Source organism: Stegostoma tigrinum, chromosome 26, assembly GCF_030684315.1.
Source record: "Stegostoma tigrinum isolate sSteTig4 chromosome 26, sSteTig4.hap1, whole genome shotgun sequence".
In the NCBI taxonomy this organism is placed as follows: Eukaryota; Metazoa; Chordata; class Chondrichthyes; order Orectolobiformes; family Stegostomatidae; genus Stegostoma; species Stegostoma tigrinum.
The window spans coordinates 2,730,653-2,747,600 of NC_081379.1; the positions used below are offsets into that span (position 1 = coordinate 2,730,653).

A 16,948-nucleotide genomic window follows, 5' to 3' on the forward strand; every position below is an offset into this window, starting at 1 on the left:
ATTTGCACTGGAGCTGAACGTAATGCAGTGGCCTTTGGGAACATTCCTCTGATATGATTCCCTTTCCCTTCATCTGTAATTGGTTGAAACCATATGGAATAAAGATGCAGTTACCCCTGTCGCAATCTCAGGGTGCCCTAAGGCAATCCACAGAGGCAAAGTATTGCTGAATTCTATGCAGTTGTCACAATGCGAAGCAGATCAGCAATCTATTTACACGCTGCAAGATCCCACAGACAGTCATGAGATATTCTGAGTGATGTTCAGCAAAAGATAAATATTGACCATGCTGCCAAGAGCTGCATGTCAACTTCTATACAGTGCCATGTGTGTTCTGCATTCACCTGCGAGGACAGATGTGGCCTTTTCTTTTTCACATTTCTTCTAGAAGCATGTACCTCCAACCATATAGTACTCCCTCAGTACTACACTGGAGTGTTAGAGTGCATTTAGGTCTCAGTTCAAGATTGAACCCAGAAGCTTCTGACCCTGAGGTGAGAGTGTTACTGCTGAGTCAGAGTGATGGCTGCTTAAATATAGCAGTGATTGTGCATTTGCACTTTTATTTGTGTGGAATAGTTTGTTTCATTGACCTCTCCTGGCTGTTACAATAAAGTGAGCACATCAACACCATGATCAGATGAAACAGAGTAGGAAGCAGCTCACATGGAACATTAATACCAGCAAGGAGAGATGGCATAGTTATGATCTCACTCGACTGGTAATCCAGAGACCCAGTTTAAAAGCAAAATACAGCAGATGCTAAAGATCTGACATAAAAACAGAAAGTGCTGGAAAAACTCAGTATCTGGACAGAGAAAGAGTTAAAGTATTGTGTCCAGCTATGATTCTTCGGAACAAATTGACCCAGGCTAATCGTACAGGAAATAGATTCAAATCCTATCACATTGGGATTCAAATTCAAACAATAAATCTGGAATACAGAGCCAGCTATCAGTAATAGTGGCCATGACAGCCAGCATTCCCTGTAGACTCTGCATCCATGTGGGCTGCATGCACGCTGATCCATGTGTCCACACACTCACTTCCAATGACTCTTGTGCTGCCACGTGCCAACCTTAGAGGTCCACATGATGTCAAGAACTTGGGAGGAATGTATGTCACAATGGTTTGTTGTAAAACCACATCTGGCTCAGTAATGTCGTTTAGGCCAGAAAATCCACCATTCTTATCCGGTCTGGCTTGCCTGTGACTGTAGACCCAAGGTAACGTAGTTGACTTTTAACTGCTCTCTGAAATGGCTGAGTAAGCCACTCCATTTATTGGCAGTTAGGATAGACTACAGATCCTGGCGACCAGTCACACTGTATTTTAGGAAATTAGTTTAAACAAATGGCCTGCCTCTGTGTGTAAGTACCCCCTAATTGCGACTGACTTAAACTTTACTTAAAGCTGGCTGAGAGCTGAAGAAATGACATCTGTATGTTAGACTATGTCTACGTAAAATGTTTATTTGCCATCTTGGAAGTTTAGATGACAGTCTTAAACTGCATGTGCTGATTATTTTCAATGATGTTAGGATTGCCTCTTTGTTAGCTGCAGAATGAGCGATTTATATTCAGCATTACCTGAAACTTTTTATGATCAGTGCAAACTCTGACATTTTGTTGCAGCAAACAGTCCGTGACTTGTTTGAAATTCCTGCTTTTATGGGAGAGACTGCGTCAAAGTTAAAGACGGAGGAGTTTGTTGTGCTGTCTCAGGTGTCATCCTTAGCAAACCAGATCTCACCAAAAGAGACCAAACCCTTCCTGGAGGTACTCAAACCCATTTAATTGTTAGCTTTGTAACTGGTGTACTGTTACAGTGTGTTCAATATGTCTTGTTCATTTCCCAAGTTGGGTAAAAGCTTTTGGAAAGTCTTGTAAATAGCTTCTCCAGCAGCCAATGTCGAGAGTAAAGAAGGCAGGTTAATGTTTTTCCTCCTCCAATAATGCTGTAGCTGTGTGGTTAGTTGGATGAAGCTGTGTAAATATAACTCCATCCTCATGTTAAAATGATGCGTTTTATCTGTATTAAATGGTCCTTTGGTCCTCGTTACGAAGATTGCCTCTGTCTATATATCATGTTGTAAATGCTGTCCTGCTGCAAGCCTCTTACCCTACCTGGCCTGCAGTGGAGGGGATTATAACTTCACTGGCAGAAGTATAATGAAATCATCACACATTCACATGCAACCACCCATGATAAGTGAGAGACAATACTTCATACAGACCTAACAATTTTAGAGCAAGCCTGTCAGTTTTATGCTTGCAGGTGATCTTCTTTGGAAGTCTACAACTTGCTTCAACAGAAAAAAAGCACTTGAGCTGTTTGTAAAATCACTTCTTAAAAAGTATCTTATGACAGTTTTTTGTATATAAATGTTCCTTCCCACATCTTCCTGCATCGGACTGGGAAATCTGCCCCCATATGCTTTCCTTGTTATTTAGATATGGTTGACTGCTCACCCTTATGAGGTAGCAGAGCTGTTCGTTTCCTGCCTCCTCATGCACCTCTGTGAAGTATTTGATTCACTCAAAAGCATGCTATTTTATATTTGTGAGAGAATAAATTCATCAAGCTTAGAGTGAAGTTACTATGCACAATGTTTCAGTGGGTGAGTCTTGTTGTACAAAGAAGGTAATGTTTGTACTTAGTGTTTGATACCACTCCCCTGAAGCATGTCAAGACATTCTGCTGTTTTGAAGATGCGCAGTTTGTTGTGATGTAGATTGACCAATAAATTCGTTTCACTGTTTTTGAGAGCTAGGTGGAACGTGACCACATGGTGTTGCTGTTGCCACATGTTCAGAGTAAATGGTGATTCTTTAGCAACAGCCTCACCCTCCCAAATAGACATTCAAGATATCTAGACAAAATATTCAACTTTTCTTCCCTTTTGCCTATTATTTCAAGAAACCACGCATTTTTAAAAAAAGGGCAGTTGGTAAATATTTAAGTCAGGTATGTTGAAAAAAATTAGATTAATAGTTTTCGAAAACTATTTTAAAACTTATTTGTTCTTATGGGTTGATCATTTAATACAGAGCAGAATATATAAATTTAAAGTGTGCTAATTAGAAAGAAAGGAATGGGAGGAAGTCCAATGGAGTGTGGCATTATCTCCAGTACAAACTGTTGAGCTGTGAATGGCCTGCTCCTTGTTATTAGTACTATGTCAATCTGCATTGGAGAAAAGTGATGTACTAATTTTCAATCTGTTGTGCTATAGAATGCATTCCTTGTATGGCATTTACAGAAGGGTGTAACTGGCAAGTGTATGTATACTGTATTCATAAAGTAACTTAATGTTCATACAGGAATATTAGTTAGGAGCAGGAGTAGGCTATTTGCTCCCTCCAGCTTATTCTGCCATTAGATAAAATTGTGACTGATTTAATGGTGACATCAACTCCACATTGCTGCCTATTCTTGATAACCTTGGACTTTCTTGTTAGTAAATAAACTGTTTACCTCGCCTTAAAAAATGTCCAGTGATCCCAATCTACCACTTGCCGAAGTAGTAATTTCCACAGCTTCAAGACAATGTTCTCCTCACCACAGTCATAAATAGGAGACCCCATATTTTTTAGACTGTGCTATCTAGTTCTAGTCTTCCCTGCAGAGCAAACATACTTTCAGCATCTTTCCTGTCATGTTCCCTTAAGATGTCTTATGCTTCAATAAATTACCTCTCATTTTTCTAATCTCTAATAGATACAGGCCACCTTTGCATAACTCTCTCATGCATGAAATCTGTGAAGTGAACCATCTCTAAACAGTTTTAATGCAGTGATGTCCTTCCATAAATAAGGAGAGCAATACTGTTCATGTTATTTCTGGTGCGGTCTTACCAGTGCCCTGTGCAACTGTAGTAAAGGGTCCTTACTTCCATGTTTCATTCCCCTTGCAATAAACAACATTTCATTTGCTGCCTTAATCACTTGTTGTACCTGTGTACTAACACTTTGTGCTTCTACTAGGACACCCAAATCCATCTACCTCAAGAGTTGTGCAGTCTCTGTCCATTTAAATAAGATGTTGCTTTTCTATTCTTCCTGTTAATATGGGGAAGTTCACATTTTCTCACATCAGGCAAATTTTTGCCCACTGACTTAATATATCCAAATCCCTTTGCAGATTCTGTACATCCTTTTCACAACTTATTTTCCTTCCTTTTTCTTTGTGTCACCAGTACATTTAGTAACAATTCATTTGGCCCCCTCCATCCAAGATATTGTAAACAGTTAAGGTCCCAACACTGATCCCTGGGGCACTCTACTCTTTGCGTCCTCTCAGCCTGAAAATAACCTATTTTATGCCTGCCCTGTATTCTGTTGTCTGACTAATCCTGTATCCATGCTAATATGTTACGGTACAAAATAAGAGTTCCTAGTGTAGGAGGCAACAATTGCTGGGGAACCTTGTCACATACTTTCTGAAAATGTAAGTACGCTACACCAGTAAGTTCCCTTTTATCTATGTTGCTTGTTTCTACTTCAAGAACCTCTCCAAATTAATCAAACATTATTTCCTGTTCATGAAACCATGATGAATCTGCTTGGTTGCTTTGAGATTTTCTAAGTGTCTCAAATTCCCCTTGATATTCAAGAGTATTATCATCCCTGAATCCTCCATTGACCAGAACCTGAACTGGTCCAACCACATCAGTAGATGTAAGACACCTCAAAAATCTGTCCACCACATAGAGAGTACAAGTGAGGTGTTTGATGAAATACTTTTCACTTGTCTAAATGAATACATCTCCAACAACACTGAAGGAGCTGAACATCATCCAAACATATCACCGCCTCTTCAAATGAAGTGTCAAAGTGACTTCCCCTCATTATTGCACCACAGTGTCTGTAATTGGTACTTTTTATTTGTGAAGCAGATGAGATGAGGGGAGATTAATCAGGGAAGAAGTGCACAGTGGAATTGGGATAGGACATGGAAGTAGAGTTGAGTTAGAAGTTCAGCCATAATCTCATGAAGTTACAGGACAGGTTTGAGATGCTGTATGGGTGACTGCTGCTCTCATGTCTTGCTGCACATTTCATCCATTTCCTAAAACCCCAAACCAGTTCAACAGAAGACTGCTCTTATTCATATGCCCCTATTAAATGGAACCTCATTCAATTGAAATTGTGCCTTTTAATAAAATTGTGGTTTCTGTTTTCTGAAGGCTCTCCATAGCATTGAGCAGGAAAGTGGCGATCATGCCAGATTGGGACAGACCACAAGGGCAGAACTGAGGGAAGGTATTGGAAGTTCTTTAGAGCAATGCAGGTGTACCAGCACTGAAGAGCCTGCGTACTTGGACGAATTGGCTGCACTCCTTGAGCAGGTGACTTGTTTTCTCTGTTTGCTTTATAAGGTTTGTTTTTTAATCTGCCTTCATTGAACAGCAACATTTGGCTCACCTTTTCCTGTGCTGACTCTTTTGAAGAGGTATCCAATCCTTTTGCTCTTTCTCTAGAGCCCAGCAAAATTTCCCCTTACACCTATTTGTCACAGTTTGTGTTGCTTTGAAAGATTTAAATATGTTATGATTATCTGAGCGTTTTGACCTCATGGAGTTCCTTGATGCTGCAGATCAAGTTTAAAGCTGTGCTGTTGTTAAGTCTATCTTGAGCTGCTGGTACCTAACAAGTGTAGTTAAGTTAAAGTATTCCTTTTATGTATTATTTCATTGGATGTGGATATCACTGGAAAGAACAGCATTTTGAAATAGATCGTGGATCATAGAATCATAGAATCCCTTCAGGGTGGAAACGGGTTCTTCGGCCCAACAAGTCAATATCGACCCTCGAGCATCCTCCCACAGACCTATCCCCCTATAATCTACCCAACCTGCAGATCCCTGAACACAATGGGACAATTTAGAACATAGAACATGGACATCCCACCTAACCTGCACATCTTTGGACTGTGGGAGGAAACTGGAGCACCCTGAGGAAACCCACGCAGACACAGGGAGAATGTGCAAACTCCACACAGACAGTCACCTGAGGGTGCAATCGAACCCGGGTTCCTGGCGCTGTGAGGCTGCAGTGCTAACCACCGAGCTACTATGGTGTCCCTATTTGTTGATCCTGCCTAATTGCTGTTGAGCTGAATCTTTTGCTAGGGCAATTGAGGTGCAACCATGTTGCTCTGGGTCTGGAGTCACATGTAGGCCAGACCAGGTAGGAATGAGAGATTTCCTTCCCTAAAGCCATTAGTGAACCAGATTTTATTTACAACGGTTGACAGCAGTTTGATGGTCACCATTACTGAGACTTCATTTTAATTTCAGATTTATTTATTTGATTTAAATTTCTTCAGCTGCTGTGGTGGGATTTGACCCCATGCCTCTACTGTGTCTGCCTGGGCCTTTGGGTTACTGGCCAGAGAAAGTATCACTACTTGCACCAAGCCTAGTTCACTCTCAAACCTTACACATACTAACTTACACTTGCCCCCGTCCAACAATATCTCAACGTAGAAATAAATGTAATTGCTGAAAAGACAGGCTGTTAAAACTGTCTGAATTGCTCTCACCAGAACACACACAAGAATGCAAAATTTCAAAGGGAACAACAATTTCTACTGTAAACAGGTGCTGACTGGTCAGCAGGTAGACTTTGGTTGAAGTATTGCACCATGGCATTGCTATTTCCCGAGTTTTTGTTTCAACTCCGTAGAGCCAAGGTGACTCGATTGAGTGTATTTGTATTAAAAAAAATTTAGTTGTTTTTGTATGACATTGTCCCTCCAACCCCCAATCTTTTGATGTTTTACTATCCTGATTTTCCCACCCCACTGTTAACCTTGCTTTTAGCCACTGGGTCTTAAGCTCTGGAATTCTCTTTTTAAACCTCTGTATCTTTCTCCTTTTAGAGTGTGCCTTCAAACTGACCAAGCTTTTAGTCGCTACCTAATGCTGTTAGTTCGGATAACATTGAGTCATTTATTGTTCGCTAAAATTGTCACTTTGTACAAATGGAATGTTCAAAGATAAATGTGTTGGAGGTGTTTTTCATTGCTCATGGCATGCATTAGAATACAGAGAGTATTTTATGTAAACAATTTTCAAAACTACTGGTATAAATATCACCTTCAACCTTTTAAATTCACTAAATGGTGACATAATATTCTCAGAATTATTTTGTTTTTTTTGCCTACAGGTGTAGTTGTTACTGTCACTGATTGACTGCAGTAAATTATACCTAATTTGTAACTTAATTTTTCCTTGAAACTAGTGAGTGGCTAACAATTGTGTTCATGAGTTTAGGATCAGTATCTACTGCACTGATTAGGCTTGTTAGCCGTTTGAGTCCCAGTGTGATGGGCTAGTTTACAAAACTGCTCAATATTACTTACGTGAATGCAAAAAGAGTGCAGCGTGAACACCAAGTTGAAGGTGGACTGTGGAATAGTAATTTGGGCAGAAAATCAAGGGGGCGGGGTGCGACAGAGTGAACGTGAGCTTGTATAGGTGGGCATGTGTGAATGTCTCTCGAAGCTGGGAGAAACATGCAGATGAAAATAGGTTTGAAATTCATTTCTCCAGTACCTGGTTATGGCAAGATTCTGATGTTGTTCCTGGAGGAGTCTGATGCATGTAATGGTGACTTGGCAGTGGACTTTCTGATCAAGTTGAGTGACAACAGTTGTATGAAATCTATTAGTGTCTGTAAACCTTCCAATTTAAGAGTGTATGAATTAGAGGAGGTTTAGCCTATTAAGTGTCTCAAGCCTAGTCCACTATTTAATAAATTCATGGATAATCTGAATGTGGCTTCAGCTTCATTCTACTGCTTGACCTAGGGCTCCCCCTGATGGGGCTGTGAGCTCTTAGACAGCAGTAGGCATTGTGGAGCTCTGACCAAGTCATAACAGCTGAATTCCTACCAAAACGATTCTCCCTGGGGGATCTTACAATTTTCAGGCCTCAAAATGGGATCACAACGAATCCTTTAACTCCTTGATAACAAAGTGTGGAGCTGGATGAACACGGCAGGCCAAGCAGCATCTCAGGAGCACAAAAACTGACATTTCGGGCCTAGACCCTTCATCAGAGCACCCTGCTGTGTTCATCCAGCTCCACATTTGTTATCTTGGATTCTGCAGCATCTGCAGTTCACGTTATCCCTTTCACTCCTTGACTCTGTTCTAGTCAATAATCTATCTATTTTCTTCCTTTAAAGTTGGTATCGGATCTTTAATTAATCTCAATTGCTGCATTTTTCTGAATGAATAAATTGGATTTGATCACCACGTACTAACTTTTCCATCTGAATGCTGCCAAAGTAAGCCTGTACAGTGTTTCTGTTATTGTTTACTTTAATGCTTTTGACTTGCCTTTTAAAGAGTGATTAAAAAACCAATAGAATTTTTTAGTGTATACTCTGACTTACAATTAATTGTGTGTCATTTGCTGAATTGTTCAGGCTTTAGATTTTAAGCTTAAGCTCTCTTCCATATATTTAAATCCCCCCATTGAATATCCCAACTTCCTGCTTCTCTTCTCGGTTGTATCCCATGCTTTCTATTCTTGTGGTTCCTGCCTCTTTGAGTGCTTCTCCTCCCTATACTTTCACTATCGATAGTTGTGCATTTCAGGTCTGTTCCTCCTTGACCACTTGTATGAACTGCCATGCTTAATCATTTACAAATGGAATACCTGTATGGACTGAGTGTTTAGTTTACGTCTTCAAATAATGCTGTGTTAACCTTTTACATTCATCTGCGAGGACCACTGCTAAATATTTTAATTGAACGACGGGACTGTCAGCAGTGCAACACTGTCATAGTGTGGCAGTTAAGTATCAGTCAAGATTTTGTGGTCAAGCTTGTGAGGTGGAGTTGGATCAGTGATATATTGACTGAATGAGACTGCTACCCCTTGAGCCAAGCTACTGTTTATAAAAACTTGGACTTAGAAAGTTGCTAAATGAATCTGCATTTTGTAGCTCCTTTGCTGAGCAGTACAAGATAACACTGCTGTTTTCTCCCTTATGCAAGTTGACATCTCCAAAATATGTTTCATCGTTTAACCCCACTTACATTGTCCTTTTTGCTAGTTTAAAGGGATTTTCAGCTGTTTAGGCTGGGAGTGATGTTATTGTACAAGAACCTAAAAGTGCTTGGATTGCGCTCCTTTCCGTTTGGTTTAGCAGATGCACAATTTAAAATAAATGTACACAAGATGAATTTGAACGTGTTGAACATTGATATGATTATAATAGTCACAATAATATCAGACTGATGTGAACTTTCAATTTTGCTCCAGCTGAATTGGCATAATCAAGTAATTATTTCCACAGCTTACACCAGTTGAAAAGTATGCGATGAATTATTTGGAGCTCACACAGACATTTATAACTCCAGCAGAGCAGAGACTACCAGATGTAAGTACAATACTGAACATCTTCCTTGGCCCATTTTCTGTTAAACTCCGTGTGTTTGCGCCTAGTATTGTGTGAATGAAATGGTTCTTTTTTAATTTGTTCTCTGGACCTGGGTGAAATTGGCATGACCACATTCACTGATGAGATGGGCTGTTTCCATTTTAAAGATGGTTGCTGAGTTGGTTAATTTAAAGGCCTCAGTCAAAAATGCCATTATAGGACTGGAGTCAGGCTGGATAAGAGGCTAAGCGTGAATGATTTCTTTCTCTGAACATCAGAGCTGTCCAACAAGTTCACCTTTTACATCCTGGCATCTGCATTATACAATGAGAAAGGAGATATTGACCAATCAGTGATTGATCTCTATCACGAGCTAATAACAAACCCATATGAGATAAGAAAAGCCTTCAGTTGGGTGAGGGGTGAGATTTGACAATCATTGTTCCAAAGTCACCTGTCCTTTCCTAGATTTATCATATGTCCAGTGTTAAATGTACTGATTCACAAATCGTCTTTATAGAAAGAAGCAATAGTTTGATTTGAGTAATAAATAATTATTTGGGCTTTTATGAAAAATCAGTGTGTTGAATAGTTATTTTTATATTGAGCTCAAATTCAAGGTATGCATTGTAGATTTTGAACCATTTACTGGATTGCTAAACCAGTACACGAACACTTCAGTATTTGTTGTGGTTATGACAGGTATAACTTGCATTATTAATGTAGCAGATGTCTTCAAGTTAAAACTCTTGAGCAATGGAAATACCAAGTCACATATACAGTTTTGGAAATAAAGATGTTGGAAGTTGTTTTCAAACATACCGAGAGTGTGTACATGTGTTAGAAAAATAACAACTTTAACTCCTGTCATTTCTGGCTGTGTCAGGATCGTATAAAAACTGCCAAGCGCGTGTGGGAGTTTGGACATTTGCACTCTCTGAAGGAGGAAAAGAAGAGGCAGCTAGAGGATGAAGAAAATGATGTGTTGTTCACATATGGTCGGGAGGATGCTTACAACAAGGTATGCATTGCTTTTTGATTTAATTCTGGGGGTATGGACATTGCTAGCTGCACTAATATTTCTTTCATTCCGTCTCTAATTGTCCTTGTAATAACGGTGATGAGCTGCTTTCTTGACCTGCTGCAGTCAGTTTAGTATAAATGCACCTGCAGTCCCATTACATTCTTCTTCATCCAATGAGTAGCAAGATTGGAGAGCACGCTATCACAGGAGTGGTTGATGTGTATAGTATTGCTGATTTTAAAGGGACATGAGATGATCATGTGAACTGACAGAAATAGAAGAATATGCTAATTGAGTTAAACAATAGACTAGACTGATGTTTTTATGAAACAGAATCACCAATGCAGATGAATTTGGCTGATTATCATGTTTTTGTACTCTAATGCTAATGCAATACAAATAAATGAGCAAATCTGATCATGAAAAGGTGATTGTGAAGTGATTTGTGCTGTCTTATCAGTGAGAGGATTTCAATTATTTTCTTTCCTTTTGATAAAGGAATATGTGAAAGAAGGTCAGGATGGCCAGACTGAAATAATGCCAGTGAGTTTACACACACTTCACCCAAATAATTTTGAATTGTCACATAATTTAAAGGTGAGGTGCTAACATTCTTTTCTATCTGTGTCAGATTTGGACTCCTCCAACGCCACCCCAAGATGACAATGACATCTACATGGATCCTGTAATGTGCCTGCTGTATGACACCACGCCTATTCTGGAATCCAAACTACCCCCAGTTTATGTCCGGAAAGAGCACAAGAGGCTAAAGTTGGATCCAACAGGTAAGAATTGTGCTTCCCAAATCGGTGGGGAGGAAAGAATGTGGAAGAAGATATAACTTAGTTGAATATCATATATTCAACAATGAAGAATCCATACTTGATCTTCTCGCTCTCAATATGGCTTCAGAGGTACCAATGTAATAAGTGGACACTGTTCAACTAAATTGGCGCATTATGAATCCGCTTTTGAAGTAATAATGCATTTCATTGCTTTTCTCAAGACCTTTAGTAATTTTAAACCCACACATTTTACTATATGCAATATATATCATCTTGTGGCCTCCTCACACTTGCTTTCTTATGTCTCTTTGCATCATCAGCAAATATGGCAAAAATACAATTAGCTCCTTCCGCCAATTTGGTAATATTATTATATTTTCCTTGATATCACAGCTTAAGAGGGTGGCTTAATTGGTCTACATTCGTGTAGATTGTATGTAGGTGAGGCCTCAGCATGGATCCACTGGGATGTGGGCACCACTGGGCAGTTAAGAATCAATTACCTTGTACTAAGTATTGAGTCATATGTAGGCCAAACCAGGTAAGGAAATCTGCCATCCTTTCCTAAAGGAAATTTGAGATTCATATTTGTTGTGACAATCTACAGTGGTTGCTATTAGGTCAGGTCTTTTTTAATCGCAGATTTTTACATCACACAGATGTGCAAGCACACACATGCATACATAGACGCGCACATGCACGCACACGTCATCATTACACTGATGTTCCCACTTGGGGAGGAAATTATTCTATGATGGTTGCAATTAAATTCAATAGAGAATACAGGAGAAGCCCTTCAGTCCATCTCTCCATGCCTACCAGATATCCTGTAGAAATCTAGTCCCATTTAACAGCATTTAGCCCATATCCCTGTAAACCCTTCCTTTTAATGTACCCATGCAGATGCGTTTTAAATGTTGTACCTGTACCAGCCTCCACTACTTCCTCTGGCAGCTCATTCCATACATGCACCACCCTCTACCTGAAAAAGATGTCCCTTAGTTCCCTTTTAAATCTTTCCCCATTCACCTTACACCTTTGTCTTCTAGTTTTGGTCTCTTGCACCAGATAAAGGAATACAAGGATGGGGTGAGATGAAGTAGGTTAAGGGGAGGTTGTTGTGGCACACTCAAGTTGGGTTGAATAGTATTATGCTGTGCTGTATAGGCTAAATGGAAGGAGGACAGCCACACACTCGCAGCAGAGTGAGATACTGACCCTAACAGAAGGAATAGATGGTGACGAATTACATGAAAAACATTGATTCAGTATTGCTTTTTATATGTCTAGAAAGTGAAACCAGTTGACCTTTGTTGTTGTAGCTGCTGGAAAGAAGTTCAAGAAAGCTCGGCATGGAGAACCAGTCACCCCACCACGCTCGCTGTTTGACAGATCAACACCATGCATGCTCAAGATGCGTCGCGAAGCTAAAGATCAGAAGAAGAACATGTTCATGAAACAACAGACATCATTTGCTAAACCTCTGCCCACACTGACTAAACCTCCAGTGGACAGTGGAACAGACAGCCCTGAATGGCTGATCAGTGAGGACTGGGCTTTGCTGCAGGTAATCCTCTGTTCATGTTTGGTCAACATTTACTACAAACATCTGAGGGCTGGAAAACTTGGGTGACAAGGTAAATGATTGAAGGAAGGATCGGGTGCTGAGCAATCGATGGGTGGGTTAGAGACCATCATCAGAGGCCATTGGCATGGGAGAGTTGGGGACTTGTTCTCCGTGGTGATGAGGTATGATGCAGAATCAACCCACTTATGTAATTAAAGTAAAAAAAAAATCCAAGCCCAACTTAATCATTGTCTGTGGCTATCAGTGCATAATATAAATTTCTATTCCCTTGTTTTTATATTTTAAAAAATATCCAACATAATTTCTGTGATGAATGAACTGTTCTCTAACTGACCTCAAGGTTACAAGAATATTAGAAAAGATGGGATGTATGTGGCATTATCCTTGCATCTTTAATACTTAAATATAATCTTGGCATCAGATAAAGGTATGATGATAAAGCACCACAAATCCCATAAGTACAAATTGTTTCTGTTTGCTGAAGCTTAGAAACAGTAGGCATAGAAGACAGAATAGCCTCTTACCCTGCATGAATTCAAAATCATGCAGTGTTTGATAAGATGAGAAGAAAGGATTCCTGTTCACATTAAGTAGAAGAAACTGATTTAACATATTTGATAAAAGAAGCAGGAAGTTGAGATGAAAATATTGCAGTGAATTATAATGATCTGAAATATCGATGTAGATGGAGATAGATGAGATAACAACTTTCCAAAAGGAATTGGATAAATACTTGAAGGGATTAGATTTTAAGGACTGCTGAAAAAGAGGTGGCTAAAGAGCTAACACAAGAACATTGGGACAAATGGCTGCCTTCAGTGCTGGGTGATTCTGTAATCAGCAGAACCCTCTGTGGAAAGTCAACCTGTATTTTCTATAGGAGCCAAATCCATCTTAAGATAGTTGGAACTGCCGATGCTGGAGGAACACAGGCAGCATCAGAGGAGCAGGAACGCTGATGTTTTGGGTCAGGACCCTTCTTCAGAATTTCTGTATTATCTCCAAATCCGTCTCCTGTATTTAACAGCCCAGTGCCTAATGTAGAAGATGATTTGCTGGTTGTGCATTGAGTGTCCCAACAAATGCATTAACAATTTCATGGCTTTCTTTTTACTGGCACAATTTTTATTTCATTGTTTATTGTTTGTTGCTGGTAGGCTGTGAAACAGTTGCTGGAGTTGCCTTTAAACCTAGCCATTATCTCCCCGGCGCACACACCAAACTGGGATCTTGTCAGTGATGTAGTTAACTCCTGCAGCCGCATTTACCGGTCACCTAAACAGTGTCGCAACAGATATGAAAATGTGATAATACCAAGGGAAGAAGGAAAGGTAAAAGACACTTAATTGTTACACCTTATATAACAATGCATTTGCCAGTTTGAATGTTTCAGCATTCAGGATGAACTGAAAGTCCATATGCTACATTTGTTTACTTGATCAGACACATAGGAATTAATTTTCAGAGCAGAGGCAATTTATAGTCTGTTTGCAACTCCACTCCATTTTAGCCACCCTGCCCTGGAACTCAGTGTTTTGAAGGTTTCTAGTCTCCAAAGAAATTATGCAGCGAAAGTCTAAACCTCCCAGTCAATTCCTGGGTAGTTGGTACATCAGGACTTTTGAGTGCTCCCCGGCACATCTTTCTGTCTACCTTTGCTCCATTTAGAAGATCTGGGCCATTGCTTTCTGAAGCTTAGGGTAGGCACATTAAATTTAAAGGGAAATATGCAACTAGCTTCAAACCAGGGATCAATTAGAACGTGAAATGTTTCTCACAATGGCTCAATTGTAGCAAGGTTTTCAATATCATTAGAATGGGAATTGGTAAAGTATTTGAAAACAAAGAATATAAATTTTAAAACGTTAGAAGAGGCTGACGATGGGTTGAGGGTAGAAAGAATTAGTTAAAAACCCAACACTGACAGGAAAAATTAGCCAAGTGGCCATTCTATACTGAAATTGCTATGACTCCTCAAATCTGATCTGCGGAAGAATCTAATACAGATGCTCTGGCTCACATCAGAGTTACGTGCATAACTGGCTTTGCAGTAGGTACACGTCTGCGGATTTGTGGCTGACTTTGCTTCGGAGGTAGATTAATTAGCTCACCGCATGTGTGACTTTGTGAAAATGATCTTTGTGATGTTTTTAAAGTGTAGCAATGATACACTGTGCACAACAGCAGAGCGTTCAGAGTGTTTCCATATGTTACTACCACTATTCCTGCTGATGGTGCAGTTTTGCCATTCAACACATGAAGTAAGTTAACCCAGAGCAAAGGCTAAGTGATGGCACTTTTAATTTTTGTGCTGTTGTTGTAATTCATGCAGTTGTTGCAGACCATCAGCAACAATCGTTTCAAGCAATGTGTTGCATTCAGCAGAACCAGAAAAAGAACCGCATAGTGCTAAATTACGGAAGAAGGAACGGAACTCAGCTAGCTTCTGGTTATTGCATGGGTTGAAGAGCAACGAACAAAACCGATACAGAGATAATATGTAGCATTGATCAGAAAAGTGAATTGTTGCAAACAGAAGTAATGAACCAAGGTGGAGCAATGACCCACAGTTGCATTCTTGACTTCAGAGAGTAGAAGCGCTGCAATTCAATTAATGCTGTCCCTGCAGCTTAACTGTGACAGTAAATATTGTATAAAATTGTAGATGCAGATATTTGTTAAAACCACATAGCAGAAGGATGACCTTTAATGTCTGGATTTGCAGATAAGGAGCTTTAGAGTTTGATATTAAGAGAGCATTTCTGTAAGTCTTTATTAGGTACAAGCCCACTCCTTGAATTCTAGGTTGCTGCTTTTGATGCAAGGAGTTCATATATTGTACTGCTATGCAAATAACACCTCTTTAGATAAAACTTTATTGATAATTGTAAAGGATTTTGATGATATGTATATATACCTATATATATAATTAATATTGAGATTGTTCCGGACACACCTAGGGCAATAGAAAGTAAAAGAGAAAATAGATTCCAAAATTCATGATCAAGTTGACTAAAGTTGAACAAAATTTTGTGTTTTACATACCTGCAAATTGCAGGAGGGGTAATGTTTCATGTGTGGATGGAGCTATTAGTTCATAAGGATGCATAAACTAGAATACGAGGCTTTGGAATAAATCCCAACGTCCATATTAGCAAGATGCAGTAAGAGTTTTAGTTCACCAATATTTGGACTTTAGATAGAACAATACAGTCTAGAGCCTCCATCCTTTAATTCTCAAGATCGGAGAGAGTTGTTTGGTTCGGTTTTTAATTGAATCACAGTTGCTGACAGGATTTTAATAAGGTGTGAATCCTGATTTCTGGTTCCTATATTCACTGTTAATTTTTGACTGAGCTAATGAGCAAGAAGTTCATTGACTTTGTTCATGTTCATTTATAGTTGATATATGATGCTAATCCAAAGAAAAAAACAAAAAGCATTTACAAGGTAGGCTCATCTCTTAATAAATCATTGTTTCACAGTATTACTTTAAATTAATATTACATGCACTTCAACAAATGCAAATTGTAATATCTTGAAACGGTATTTGTATTTTATTTGAAGAACAAAAACAGTCGTCCTCTGCGAACCAGCCAAATCTATGCACAAGATGAGAGTGTTATGCATACACAGCTTTTCACAAGCCACTTTGAGCTTGTGAAGCTTATAGCTGGCAAAAGAAGTCCACCAATCAAACCTATGTAAGTACTTTCCTTTTGTGTATTAGGAAACTGCTGGATGAATAAAATTGATCGGAGATTGCCTCTTGTAACGCTGGAAGTCACTTAAATGGAGCTATTGCCAATTAACTGCAATCAATCTCATATCAGCTAGTTACAATAGATCCAGACAATCATGGAACCCTTTGGAAGTCAGAGTTTACACTCCCCTTCCTTTCGTTGCGCACTCACAACATGTCTCAAATTACTATTTTCCAAGATGCAAATTAAATAGAATTTAAATTATATCCGAATGAATTGCTTCCACTATCCCCCCCCCGAGAACAATAGATTAGCTGCTTGCTCACTGAAATAATATTTCTGCACATTAACTTCAGAACTAGGATGAGGAGCAGGAAATTCAGCCTCTCGAGCCTGCTCCACCATTTAATATGATCATGGTTGATCTCATCTCAGCCTCACCTCCATTT

The 16,948-nt window shown here is 39.4% G+C and overlaps 1 protein-coding gene across 1 annotated transcript in view; it reads left to right on the plus strand.

The window, feature by feature from the left end:
• ep400 (E1A binding protein p400) overlaps positions 1 to 16,948 on the plus strand; it is a 135,839-nt gene that overhangs the window by 86,857 nt on the left and 32,034 nt on the right. The window contains exons 33-42 of the mRNA XM_048555918.2: positions 1,635 to 1,778; positions 5,189 to 5,350; positions 9,315 to 9,398; positions 10,285 to 10,419; positions 10,921 to 10,965; positions 11,054 to 11,207; positions 12,530 to 12,774; positions 13,953 to 14,126; positions 16,198 to 16,245; positions 16,363 to 16,499. Coding sequence (XP_048411875.2) covers positions 1,635 to 1,778; positions 5,189 to 5,350; positions 9,315 to 9,398; positions 10,285 to 10,419; positions 10,921 to 10,965; positions 11,054 to 11,207; positions 12,530 to 12,774; positions 13,953 to 14,126; positions 16,198 to 16,245; positions 16,363 to 16,499 — 1,328 coding nt within the window. The remainder of the gene's footprint in view (positions 1 to 1,634; positions 1,779 to 5,188; positions 5,351 to 9,314; positions 9,399 to 10,284; positions 10,420 to 10,920; positions 10,966 to 11,053; positions 11,208 to 12,529; positions 12,775 to 13,952; positions 14,127 to 16,197; positions 16,246 to 16,362; positions 16,500 to 16,948) is intronic.